Genomic DNA, 12,831 nt, shown 5'->3' with positions numbered 1-12,831 from the left:
AAAGGTCTCATGGCCCCCTGGCTCCCTCTCTGGCCCTCCTTCACATGCAGCCAGAGGGACCCTCCTAAACACAACCTGGGTGGTGACACTACAGTGACACCTCATGGTTCCCCAGGTCGAGCCTGGGTTCCTCACCCTGGCACTCAAGGCCACCTATGATCCAGGGTGTCTGCCAACTTTTTCAGCCCTCTCTCCTCCTCACCCAAGACCCCAACCCTCACTGTAGTTGGACAAAACTTCATTGGTTCACTTAATACATATGAATTGAACGCCTCCACGTGCCAGCACTGTGCTAGATGCTGGGGAGGGGAGGGGCTGCCACAATGAACCAGGGAGACATGGCCCCTGCCCTTGGGGAGGGTAGAGTCTCATGAGGGAGGCAAATCGATCAGATAATCATAGACACACAGGGCCCTCACAGAAGAGATGCTCAGCCAAGGCATTCTGAATGAATGAATGGATGAATGAGCATGTTTGGCCTCTCAAAACCATGGCCATATTGGAAGAGCCTAGCAGTGTAAGTCAGGGGCTGATGGCACTCCTCCGAGTTCCCTGGCACTAGATGCCATCGTGATTCCTGCCTTCCCCACTTTGCCCACACAGGGGCTGGGCATCAGACCCCCCCAGACTAGAAGCCCTGCTCCCTGCTTCCTAGCTGCCTGGTTTCGGGCAACTCAACTTCTCTCTGAGCCTGTGAAATGGGTATAATATTTCCTTCTCCACAGGACTGTTTCAAGGATTAAATGAGCTCATGGATGAAAAGCCCCCACCCAGGGCCTGGCACATGGAATATGCTTTCTGGCTGACAGCTGTGGGAGGCACAGGCAGGGAACATTCATCACATCTTGCTGATGAGGAAATGCAGGTGCAAGGAGAGAAAGGGCCTGGCCTGAAGCCCCTTGGCTGGAGAGGAATGAGAAGAGGCCACAGGATCCCTCCAGTTCAGAGCTGGTTCTTGTCCCTTCTGCAGCTGTCCTGGAGTGCCCAGGCCCCACCCCCCACACCAGAGGAAGGAGCCCTGTCATCTGGGACAGCCAGAAATCTAGCACAGCGGAAATGCAAATGGGGAAGCCCAGCGCTGGGAGCTCTCACTGTCCCTGCTAAGGCTGCCCTGCCACTGCCAGCTCCCAGCCATCTCTCCAAGGCTGTGACTCCATGGCTCCCACAGGCCCCACTTCCTGCTTCCTTCTCCAGCAGCCCAGGCAGCAATGGGAGCTGAGCTCTCTATAGGGTGATGGACAGGTGGCATGCTGCCGACCTCAGCACGGGATGGACCCTGCCAGGCAGGAAACCACAGAAAGGAACCTAAAGATACACTCAAGAGACCCCACACAGGCACACTCCAATTTACAGATTGGAAAATGAGGCTCAGAAAGGGCCCCAAGGCAAGCAGCACCCCTGCCTTCCTGCTGTGGGCCTGACAGCCTGCCATGTGCTTTGTAACCTGTGGTCAGTGCTCTGACCCCGCTCCCAGGTGGTAGATGATCTCAAACACCAAATTACCCTTCCCCACCAGAGAGGGCAGATCCCACCTGCTCCTCCAGCCACACCACAGCCTGGCAAAAAGGATCTCAAAACCCCAGCACTGCCTCCCTCTCCCGAGCACCCCAGCCCACATCATGGGAATTTACAGCCCCCCAGGGCAGCCCAGGGAAAGTGTCTGTGCTCACCTTCAGAAAGATCTTGGTTTTGCCTATCTGCCAGTCATCGTGGGTGCCCAGCACAGCCTCAGCCATGCGCTGGCACGTTCCACGGAGGTCGCCCTGGAGTGAGGATGGGGGACACAAGGGAATGGGCAGCCTCTCCAGTGGGAAGGCCTCCGGAGTGTCCCCAAGGCTGGGAGGCAGGGCTCTTCCCGAGCTCTGCCCCTAACTCGAAGTGTGACCTCAGCTGGGTCCTGCCTTCTCTGAGCCCGTTTTCTCCTTAGCTCAGCTGGATGGTATGATTGCAAAACGCTTTCTCACAACTGACATCCAGGGCCCGCGTGGCAGCCCTGGTCTTGTTCCTTACACCACCATGTGTGAAGTCCTCACCAGCTGAACATGGCAACCAAAGCCCACTGATGCATTCCAATACCTGAACCCCAATTTTTCCATGCTGCACCTGAGAGGTCGAGCAGATGTCAAGCCCCTCCCATGGTCCTGATAAGAAAATTGGGACCCTTGCCCAGCCAAAGCTGGGACCCTCCCCTCCTGCCCTCTGTGCACTCAGCCCTGTACCTGCTTGTAGGCCGGCTTCACACCTGGCAGCAGCACACGATACCGCTCCACGAACTCCACGAAGCTGTAGCGGATGGGGTAGCCAGCTCGGCGGATTCGGATGGTCTCCATCATCCCTGAGTACCGCAGCTGGCGCACGCACAGGTGCCGGTCGAACAGCTGCCGGGCACACAGCCAAGGGCATCAGGGCCAAGGCTCCTGCTGGGAGGCAGCCCTGCTGTGCACTTGACCAACCCAGCCAAAGGCTCAGAAAAGCCAAGTCCACACGGCATGGGAGGAGCAAAGCTGGGACATGCACCTGGATCTGCAGCTCAAATCCACAAAAGAGCATAAAGTGAGGCCTGTCGTGGTGGAGCTGTGTGCTTTGGGAGCACAGAGAAGACAGATTAATTCCCCTTGGGACACCCAAGAGGGGAGCTTCATGGAGGAGGCGTTTTTATCCCCCTAACCCTGACAAGAGGGGGAGTATTTCAAGGCTGGAGGCGGTGAGCCTCTGCAAAGGTGTGGAAGCCTGAAAGCGCAGGACTTTGTTGGGAACCTTGAGGGAGCTAGAGAGGCTGGTCCAGGCCAAGTTATGGCTGTGCAGGTGAGGGGTGCTCTGCACAGCCCCAGGGAGGACCTTTCACATTGCAGCTATTGTAGATCTGTGATTATTCAGACAACTTTCCAGCTGCCTTAAGGAAGAGGCACATTTTTCAAAGGGCCCTGGGGTTCGGTTGGAGGAGGGGCTGGGGAGAAAGAGTAGAAGGCAGGTGCTGGGCTGTGAGGCTGTGGGGCTCTGTGAGGGCCTCATCCATGGATGCTGGAAGCCAGGGAAGGTTTAGAGCAGGGAGAGACTGGGCCAGGTCTGCATTTGATAACAATGTCACTGGGGGCCAGGGCAGGCAGGACAGGAGGTGAGGGAGGCAGGAGACCTTTGAGGAGGCTGTTGCCAAGGCCCAGTCCACAGATGCTGAGGATTGGGCTGAGGGAAGGGTCCCACTTCAGAGCCAGGGGAGACTGTGCCCGACTGCCCTGGTCTCAGTCCCCTGCACCCCCTGCATTAGAGGGAGAGCTCACTGGAGCCCTGTGCGACCCTCAGGCCCCTACAGACCTGAGTGCTAAAGGGGACAGGCCTCATCCACTCTGGGGAATGTTTTCCAGGCAGGAGGCAGCGGGAGGGGATGGTCTTGCAGCCTGTCAGCTTCCGGAGACTGTTTCCTCTCTCTCCGGGCCACTTTCCCCGGCCTTCCTTCCCTCCCCAGATCCCGAGGCCCCAGCTTCCCCCTGTGCCTCCCTGCAGGCCTCTGGGTAAACAACCCTCCCAGAGCCTGTGCTGGGAAAGAAGAGAGCTCGCAGTGAGGTGGCCCCAGCCTGAGCCGCTTAATCTCCCTGAGCCCCCAGTCCTGCATCTCTAACCTGGGACCAGCACAGTCCCTTTCTCACGGGTTGTTTAAGGTTGAAGGAGGCTGTGGACCGACCATCCAGCCTATGCTGGGCACACAGAAAGGGCCCAACAAATGTTATTCAGAAAAGTCAAGAATGAGGATATCCCAACCAGCTGAAGAGACGGTGGAGGCTTCCAGGAGGAGGTGGTGGTTGAGCTGGGCCAAAGGAGAAGGGGACTTTCAAAGAAGCAGCCCCAGCAAGAACCACAGCTGCCAATCACTGGGCACTTGCTGGGTGCGGGCATCTGCAAGCATTACTGCATGGAACAGCCTCGGGAGGTAGGTACAGTCAGTCCCATTTCCATCTATGAGGAAACTGAGGCATAAGAGAAGAAACTGCCTTGTCTGCAGTCGCCCACTTGTACGTGGTAGAGCCAGGATCTGAACCTGCTGCAAGCCCCCCGCAGAGTCTAGGCTCTTTCCAAGGCACCTGCTGCCTCCAGTAAATAGGGGGCCTTGTTTTGTAAGCTCCCTGGGTGCCCCCCATTCCCCAAAGGGACAAAGTCTCACATCCTTCACTCCCACCCTACCTGATTCTTGACCTAGCTCCTCCACGTCACCCTAGCTGCCACCCGCCAACCCCAGGCCAGGGCTACTCACCATGGGCTTCTTGAACTCATTGGGCTTGATGCATCGCACGAAGAAGGGCTGGCAGGCACCCAGCGTGCGCATCAGCAGCTCCAGTGACCGCTTGAACTGGCTGCTGAGTGTGGGCGAGCGCTTCCTGGTCTCGGCGCCCTGGGGGGGATGGACGACAGAGATGGGAGGGGCTGTGCCTGCCCCTATCCAGTGTCCCAGGAGCCGCCCAGTAGGAAGCGGGAGGGGAGGTCAGCGGGGTCAGGGTTTGAGGGACAGGGCGGTATTCGAAGTTTTCCTGCAAACTGTGTCTCCCCACCTTCTGAGCTGGAGCCTGGACCCCAGATGCCTCCTCCAGGAAGCCTCCCAGGACTTCCAAAGGTACCACCTCTGGGCCAGGGGGAAGTGAACCCTACAGGAAGATCTCCGCACTGGGAGTCTCAAGCCTGCCCCTGCCCCTGGTGCGCTGGATGACTCTGAGCAAGGGGCAGCCCCTGAGTCTCATCCCCGCTTCCCTGTATAAAGGAATAATCGGACTTGGTCACCTCAGGACACTGAGGTCATCTCTAGAGACAGGGGTTAGACAAACCTAGATTCAAGCCCTGGCCCACCACTTCCTAGCTGTGTGCCCTTGGGCAGGTCACTAAATGTTGCAGAGCCTCAGGTTTCCTAAGTGGAGGTGATGCTATCTATCCATCTGACCAGACTGTGACAAGTGTCAGAGGTCAGGGCATATTTCAGTAAACAGCAACCTGGAAAGGTGGTGCCGCCTTCTGGGAACCTGTGGGCAAGCACGAGGAGGAGGGGTGGGAGCTGCCGGTGACCTCTCCCCTCCCAGGCTTAGCCGGCAGCAGCAGGCTGGGGGCGGGGCAGGCCTGGCTAATCCTCCTAAGAAGGCACACAGGCAGCCTCCTCCTCACCCCCGCACTGTGGCACCGACGCGGCCAGGGGTTCTGTGCTCCACCAGCCACACCTGGGCGATCCTGGCAGCCAGCGAGCCCCCTGCACCTCCCTGCCCTGCTGGGGTCCCCTCTGAGAATACTGTGAAATGAGGTGGGGGAAGCCCTGAGCCGCAAACAAACAGGAAACCAAATGGCAGGACTGATGGGAACTGGACACAGAGCTTAGGTTTTGTTCCAAAGGATCTTGATTAGTGTTTTCCTGGCAATTTTCATTTGGTTGAGAGTTTCTTATTTTATTTTACTTGACTTCATTTGATTAATATTGCAAGACTTTATATTTTTAGAGTCACCATTCCATCTGGTATCCTGTAGCATCAAAAACCAGAGGTGCAGATGTAGATATGTGAGGTATTTGGGGGGACAAAGGTGTTATGCTCATACTCAATTTAGGTACTATGCCACCAGGCTGTGACGAGGACTTCCGAGAAAGAGCCAGTGCCTGCGATTCTGAAATCTGCAGTGCTTTCCAATTGCGTTGTGTTTGGAATATATTCTAGGACTTTGCCCAGAGAAGCTGGGGAGTATTTGCAATGTAGTAGGGTGGTGGTCAGATCTGTGGCCCCCCGTCGTCCTCAACTTGATCCAGCAGCAGCACTGGGTGACCCCAGTCACTGGAGGGAAGCCGTCCAAGTTGGGCTGTACCCAGCCTGCATGAGGGCCCCTGACATGAGTACCCGCATACACATGCACACACACACTACACACACACACCTCAGCATGCACATACACACACCACTAGGAGCACACGCATACCACCATGTGCACACACACGCACACCCTTCTTTGGTCTTGGTCCTCACAATAAAACGACTGCTTTCTCCCCGTCCTCCCTGCTGGGCTGGGAGCCCCATGAGGACAGCACAGGTCTGCCTCTTTATTGTTGCGTGGCCAGGGCCTACCTGACACAAGTAACAGTCAACACTTTGATCTACTGAAGTGCTATTGAACTGGTTCCTAGTGACATCCATGGGTTCACAGAAACTGCCCACCTTCCCGTTGCTCTAGCCAAACATCTAGCAAATGTCCTCAGTGCCTCTTCTGTCACATCTAATATATCCGCAAATCCTACAGGCTCTACTTTCAAAATATCTCCAGAACCTGGCCCCTCACCACTTCCTTCACCGTCAGCCTGGTCCCAGCCACCAGCATTGCTCTCAAATTCCTGCAGCAACCCCCCAACTAGTCTCTTTGCTTCCATCCCCCACATTCCAGGCCACCCTCCCCTGGGACTGGGGAGCTAGAGAAAAGAGTGGGACAGCCGAGAGCCACACCTGTCTCACCAGCGCAGCCACCCTATAGCACAGGGCCTTCAGACAGGGACTCTTCTGGGTGCTGGAGCTTCGAGTGCCTGGGACCCTTCCACTCTCAACACAGCAGCCCAAGTGAGGCTGCTAAAACAAAATCACATCCTTTCCCCACCCAGAACCCTCCACTGACTCCTTGATTCACTCGCATGAAGGCCCAGGTCCTTGTAGGGACCCACAGTGCCCCAAAGGAGCTAGTCCCAGGGGCCTCTGGTCTTTATAACACCTGTTCCCTCCCCTCCAGCCCCTCCAGCCCCCTCGCCCTGCCTGGGGTGCACCTGGGATGCAGGCATAGGTTTGCAAAGCTCCTCGGGGCATCTGTGCTTACTGTCCCCTCTCCCTGCAAAGCCCTTCCTCCGGAATGTGGCTGGGCACATTCTTCCTCACCTCCTGCTCAGCTTCTCAGGCAGGCCTTTCCTGACCGCCCCCCACCCCAACCCCCCACTGAAAATCACAGAGCCTCACCGCCGCATTCCTCCCTCCTTAATCTTTCCTTATACTGCAACTCACCATCTGATACACTGTAGCTTTTACTTATTTATTGGCTTTCTATCTATTTACTATTATTTTTATTTTTTTGAGACGGAGTCTCACTCTGTCGCCCAGGCTGGAGTGCAGTGGCGCGATCTCGGCTCACTGCAAGCTCTGCCTCCCAGGTTCATGTCATTCTCCTGCCTCAGCCTCCCGAGTAGCTGGGACTACAGGCGCCCGCCACCACGTCTGGCTAATTTTTTGTATTTTTAGTAGAGATGGGGTTTCACCGTGTTAGCCAGGATGGTCTCAATCTCCTGACCTTGTGATCAGCCTGCCTCGGCCTCCCAAAGTGCTGGGATTACAGGCTTGAGCCACTGCACCCAGCCTTTACTATTATTTCTGAGGCAAGGTCTCACTCTGTCGCCCAGGCTGGAGCACAGTGGCACGATCTTGGCTCATTGCAGCCTCCACCTCCCAGGCTCAGCCTCCTGCCTCAGCCTCCTGAGTAGCTGGGACTACAGGTGTGTGCCACTATGCCTAGCTAATTTTTATATTTTTTGTACAGATGGGATTTTGCCATTTTGCCTAGGCTGGTCTCGAACTCCTGAGCTCAAGCAATCTGCCCACCTCAGCCTCCCAAAGTTTTGGAATTACAGGTGAGCCACTGCACCTGGTCTTGGCTTTCTAACTATCCCCTCTTCTGCTGGAACTTAAGTTCCAAAAGGACAGAGACTTTTTTTCTGTTTTGTTCACTGCTATGTCCCCAAGACCCATGACAATGCCTGGCATATAGTAGGTACTCAATAAAGGTTTGTAGGTAGCCATCTGGGTTTCTGATTTGGTTTTATTTCACTGGAGGAAAAGGCTGTCCTTCCTGGTATTTGCTGTTTTCTGGGATAATCTGCAGATGGGGATGGGGTAAAGGTGGAAGTGAAAAGTTCAAAGGCCAATGTCAAATGCTCCCCAGAAAGGATCTGAGAGGAAGACCCCAGAGTGTGACATGAAAGGGGCCGGGAAGTCTCAGGCAGGAGGCCACCTGCACAGAGTGAATAGGTGTCTCTTGGGCTCGGGGCCCCAGGACATATGACTGGGCTTAGGCATTAATCAGGGGGTGCTCAATATCCTAGAAGAGCTGCCTTTATCACAGCTGGGCTGGGCCCTTCACCAGCAAGGGCTGCGGTGGGGCTGCCCAGGGCTTCCCCAGGGAGGCAGATGTAGGAGTCAAAGGCTGAAAACTCAGGGCTCGGGGACCTGCCCATGACCGGCGTTCAGATCACTGCAAGAGGTGGCGTGGGCTTCCATCCTGACGCGAGCATTGCCACTAGTACACTGTCATTGAACAAACTGTGACTTAATGTCTCACAATTAACCAAGCTGATTTTCATCTTCCTTTTAAAAAGCCATTGTGTTTCTAGCAGTTACGAAGTATGTTTTCTTTCCTAAGATGTGACGTTTATGGAGCCAGCACAGTAAATTTTTAAAAATTAAAATTATTTTTTAAAAAGTAGGGACTTAGAAAACTTCACTTTAGTCCTCGCTTGTATATGGCCTTAGACAAGTCCCTGAGGCCGGCCTGCGCTCGAATCCCTGTTGTGTCGCAAGGTGTGTGACCTCAGCGAGCACCCTGGCCTCTCTGGGCCCCAGTTTCTTTCTTTTTTTAAATTTTAGAGACAGGGTCTCACTCTGTCACCCACACTGGAGTGCAGTGGCACAATCACAACTCACTGCGGCCTCCAACTCCTGGGCTCAAGGAATCGTCTTTTCTCAGCCTCCTCCAAGTAGCTGCGACTACAAGTGCTCACCACCATGTTCAGCTAATTTTAAATTGTTTTGTAGACACACGGTCTCACTATGTTGCCCAGGCTGGTCTTGAACTCCTGGCCTTAAGCAATCCTCCTGACTTGGCCTCCCAAAGTGCTGGGATCATAGGTGCGAGCCACCACACCCAGCCTGGGCCCCGGTTCTTCACCTGTAAAGTGGGAGTAATAGTAATTACTTGCCATGTGGCAGTGGGGAGTGAATGAGGTGATAAATATAAGTGCTTAGCTCATAGCCTGGCTCAGAAGAAGTGCCCAGTAGATGTAACTGGTATCAGATTGGTCACTGGTGTATCCTAATTCTCTGCTCCTAAACCTTCCCCTAGAGTGGGCCATTTCTGGAGACTCTGGGCTCCTGCACTTTGACCTCTCCATGATTTCTCAGTAAGTGGGTTCTAATCCCAGGAGTAGGAAACTCGAGCAGGAAATATCATGGAGCATTCCCAGATGCCTCAAGAAGCTTTGAAAAGAAAGAGGAGAGAGAAGAATGGGTAGGAGGGGAAGATGGGGTTTAACCAGAGTATGCCCAAGACCAGGAGGAATGGATGGGCCCACCGAGTGTGGCCGGCGGGGCTATAGGAGAAGAGGAAAGAGTGGGAGAGGCCAGAGCGACGCCTGTCTCAGCAGTTCGGCCACCTTACAGCACAGGGCTTTCGGGTGGGGACTCTCCTGGGTGCCAGCGCTTCGAGTGCCTGGGACTCTCCTCTCTCAGGTTGGCCCTGCGTGCACCCCAGCAGTCGGCCAGCCTACAGTGTTGGTCTGTCATGGTGAGTGGGGATGGCAGGTTGTTCCAGGGCTGATCCGTGGGCAGAGGGGAGAGGCCACCATCCAGACAAGCTCCTTGCTTCTGACATGCCCTGTCTACTGCCAGGGGTGTGTGGATTGTTTTGGAACTCTGCCAGGCAGGCAGGAAGGAAGAGGGACTCAGCACCAGGCCAAAGTGGAAGGATGTCAGTATTTGGCAGAGAGGAAATGGAGGGCTGAGGAGAGAAAAGGAGGTAAAGGGGTTGGCAGCACTATGCTGTTGCTAAGGGGTACCAGCACCTTTGGGGTCTAGAGCACCGTGGGAGCCACGGCCTGAACCAGAGTTCAGGACGCAACAGGGCTGCTGTTTCAGACCTAAGGAGGTCCAGGGAACGGTGTCTCCTAGTCCCAGCTCCCCGTCAGAATGCTGTTATCTGGAATAAGTCATATCCCCTCTCTCAGCCTCAGTCTCTCATCTGCAAAATGCAGAAAATGCCACCTGTCCCTCCCGCCTTGCAAGGTTATCTGAGGATCTGGTCAAGGCATGGCCATAGGGGCCCACCAGGGCCTGGGACAGGGGATTGATGCCTCCAAGGGGCCTTAGGAGACCTGCGTTCGAGTCCCCGCTCTATCCCTGGTTCCCAGAGGACCCTGGGCAAGCCCTGCCCCTCTCCTAGGAGTCAGTTTCCTCCTTGAAGAAAGAAATGTCTGCAGCACACACAACTCAAAAGCCAAACACAAAAATCACTCCACAAACCACTCCACACAAAAGCACACTCCAAAAAAAAAAGGAGAAAAAGCCCAGCCTTTTCCCCACCCCCAGCCTCAGCACTGCGGGAGGTCGGGACCAAGCCCCACCCAGGCCACTGAGGCCTCTCCCGCCATCCTCAGCCCCGGGCTGGGGTCTTTTACCTTCGCAGCAGCTGCTGAGTGGCACAGAGTGCCCGATGAATAACCACAGAGAAACTACAGCAGGAACCACGGTGCAGGGTGAGATGGGGAGAGGAGGGGCAGGGAGAATGTGGTAGGTCACAAAACCACTCAAAATCCACCATGGAGAGAGGGGGACCCCCAGGGAGAGGTCTGGGGTACTGGAAGCTCTGTGATGCCTTGGTGGTCCTGAGGGCAGGGGACAGCCAGGCACCTGGACAGGCATGGAGGGGGGCAGGGGCTGTCTTCCGCGTGAGGCCTTCATGCACCCTCCAGGAAGCCATGGGACAGGAGGAAAATATGAAATAAAAAGGCATGCAACCCTGCAGGAGAAAATCCACTAGACCCTCACCCTAGGGCCTAAGGAAAGGCAGAGGGAGCTGTTCTCCCACTGTCTGATGGGGTCTGGGGGTGGCGCAGACATGCCCTCTGTGCCAGCTTCTCTGAGTATCCACACCCACCCCACATCCTTCAGGCTGGACGTGCTCTTTCTGCCCATGCTCTCTTTAGCAGCTGGATTCCAGGGGGTGGGCCCCCACAGTAAACTGATCCCTGACCGGTTCTGCTCCGTGACCTCTCAGGTGACCCTTCTCTGGGCCTTGCACCCCAGCCACATCCCCAATTAGTACAATAAGAGGACCAGATGGGAACACCTTTGAGGCCCCTCCAGGCCCCACCTGGAGCCATAGCAAAGCTCCATACCCATTATGTGGCCAGGGGGCTCAGCTGAAGCTGTTGGACAAGGGCAGGGCTTAGACCCAGGCCTGGCCTGTGGGGGCCCTTCCCGAACAACGGAAACCGCGCCCGGCTTACCATGGCGACGTCGGCCTGGAAGATCTGCTTGATGAACTTGTTCCTGGATGAGTGGACCAGCTGGATAATGTCCCCATGCAGGGTGTCTCGGTTCTTCTCCAGGAAGCCTGCGAGCAGCAAACAGCAGTCACCTCTCACCAGTTCTGGCAGGCCCTCCCCAAACCCACAACATCTGAGCCAGGAGGACCCTCAAAATCCACCTAGTTCCACTACATCCATTTCATCGTGGGGGACCCTGAGGCCTGGAGGAGACAGAGACTTGCCCAAGATCATAGAGAAAGTGAGGGGCCATCTCCCCAATGACACAGCTCCCGTCTTCCAGGCCTGTTCAAGAAGGGCAGGGGGGTCTCAGTCTCCAGGAGAAAGCAGGCCTCCTTCCCGACCAACCACCCCAAAGCTACCATGAGTCTTTTGAACTAAGATATCAAAAGGACTTGTTAAGTAAGTGTGTTGCCTGGGAGAGAATGCATGTTGATCTGGTACAAGCTAATATTAAAGGAATTCATTAAGACCACCTTGTGGTTGGACAGTGTGTTATGTTTTATGAAGCCCCTCACAGCTCCTTCTATGTGGACAGGTAGGGATTACCTCCTCCGCCCCCAAAGGGAGAAAACCAATGTTCAGAGAAGCTAAGTGAGTTGTCTAACGTCACACAGTAAGCCATGAGCAGAGTTAAGACTTGAACCCAGGACACTGGTGCAAAGGAGATTCTCTGCACCCAGGACCCAGGATCCCCAGGAGCCTAGGGAGAGTCCCCTGCACCACACAGACCCCAGAGGAGGCTGCCACTCGCAGGGACCGAGGAGTTGGAAACTGGTTAATGGGGAGGGGGTTGCTAGAATGGGGCAAGAGATGGGGTGTCCAGGGACTGCAGATGCCCGAGGGGGAGTGCCACTGCACAGAGCAGGACATAGGCTGCCCATGAATGGCAGAGAGCACAGAGACCCAGTGCTAGGCTGCCCGCCTGGCACCTGGGGAGGGGCGAGTTGCAGGGGGCACACAGGAATGGAGGGTGGGCTTTGCAGTTGGGATGTAATTGGGTTCTCATTAAAGCTCTGACAGACTCACTATGTGATCCTAGAAAGACCCCCATTCTGGGACTCCAGTTTCCTTAACTGTTGGATGGGAAGGATAGTGCCCACAAGCTTGCTTCTCTTCAGAACACCTAACACCACCCACTTCATAAATCCACATCATAAATAAGATGCTGTATTGAAAAGGTTCTTTGTGAACTAGAAAATGCTGGTAGAATTCTTTCTAGTCATTTAGTCTTGTTTAACAACCTTAGGCAAGCCATTTCCCTTTCTGGCCTTCAGTTTCCAATTCTATTAAGGTAGATTACCCTTACGTTCCCTCCAGACCTAGCGTTCTATAGTTTTATAACTCAGCGTAGAGATTATTCAATTTTCACTTCCATATCCTCAGCAACATCATGAAGCCTGGTACATAATAGGTGCTAAGAGCATATTGGTTGAACTGAACTGAGAAATACAATCCTCTATTACTCCAAATGAAAGACCAATTTGTTTGCGCGACAGTCCTTCAAACTGAATGTCTGCTTCCTT

At 54.9% G+C, this 12,831-nt stretch overlaps 1 protein-coding gene across 2 annotated transcripts in view; it reads right to left on the bottom strand.

Annotated features, from left to right (window-relative positions):
* MYO7A (myosin VIIA) overlaps positions 1–12,831 on the bottom strand; it is a 78,350-nt gene that overhangs the window by 37,765 nt on the left and 27,754 nt on the right. For both annotated transcript variants that reach the window (XM_058446844.1, XM_058446846.1), the window contains exons 13-16: positions 11,267–11,373; positions 4,247–4,384; positions 2,220–2,378; positions 1,671–1,763 (exon numbers count right to left, since the gene is read on the bottom strand). In XM_058446844.1, coding sequence (XP_058302827.1) covers positions 1,671–1,763; positions 2,220–2,378; positions 4,247–4,384; positions 11,267–11,373 — 497 coding nt within the window. The remainder of the gene's footprint in view (positions 1–1,670; positions 1,764–2,219; positions 2,379–4,246; positions 4,385–11,266; positions 11,374–12,831) is intronic.

The sequence above is a fragment of the Hylobates moloch genome, unplaced genomic scaffold (assembly GCF_009828535.3).
Source record: "Hylobates moloch isolate HMO894 unplaced genomic scaffold, HMol_V3 SCAFFOLD_11, whole genome shotgun sequence".
NCBI lineage: Eukaryota > Metazoa > Chordata > Mammalia > Primates > Hylobatidae > Hylobates > Hylobates moloch.
Note: the sequence above shows the minus strand (reverse complement) of the source record. Positions and strands in the feature narration are given on the sequence as shown.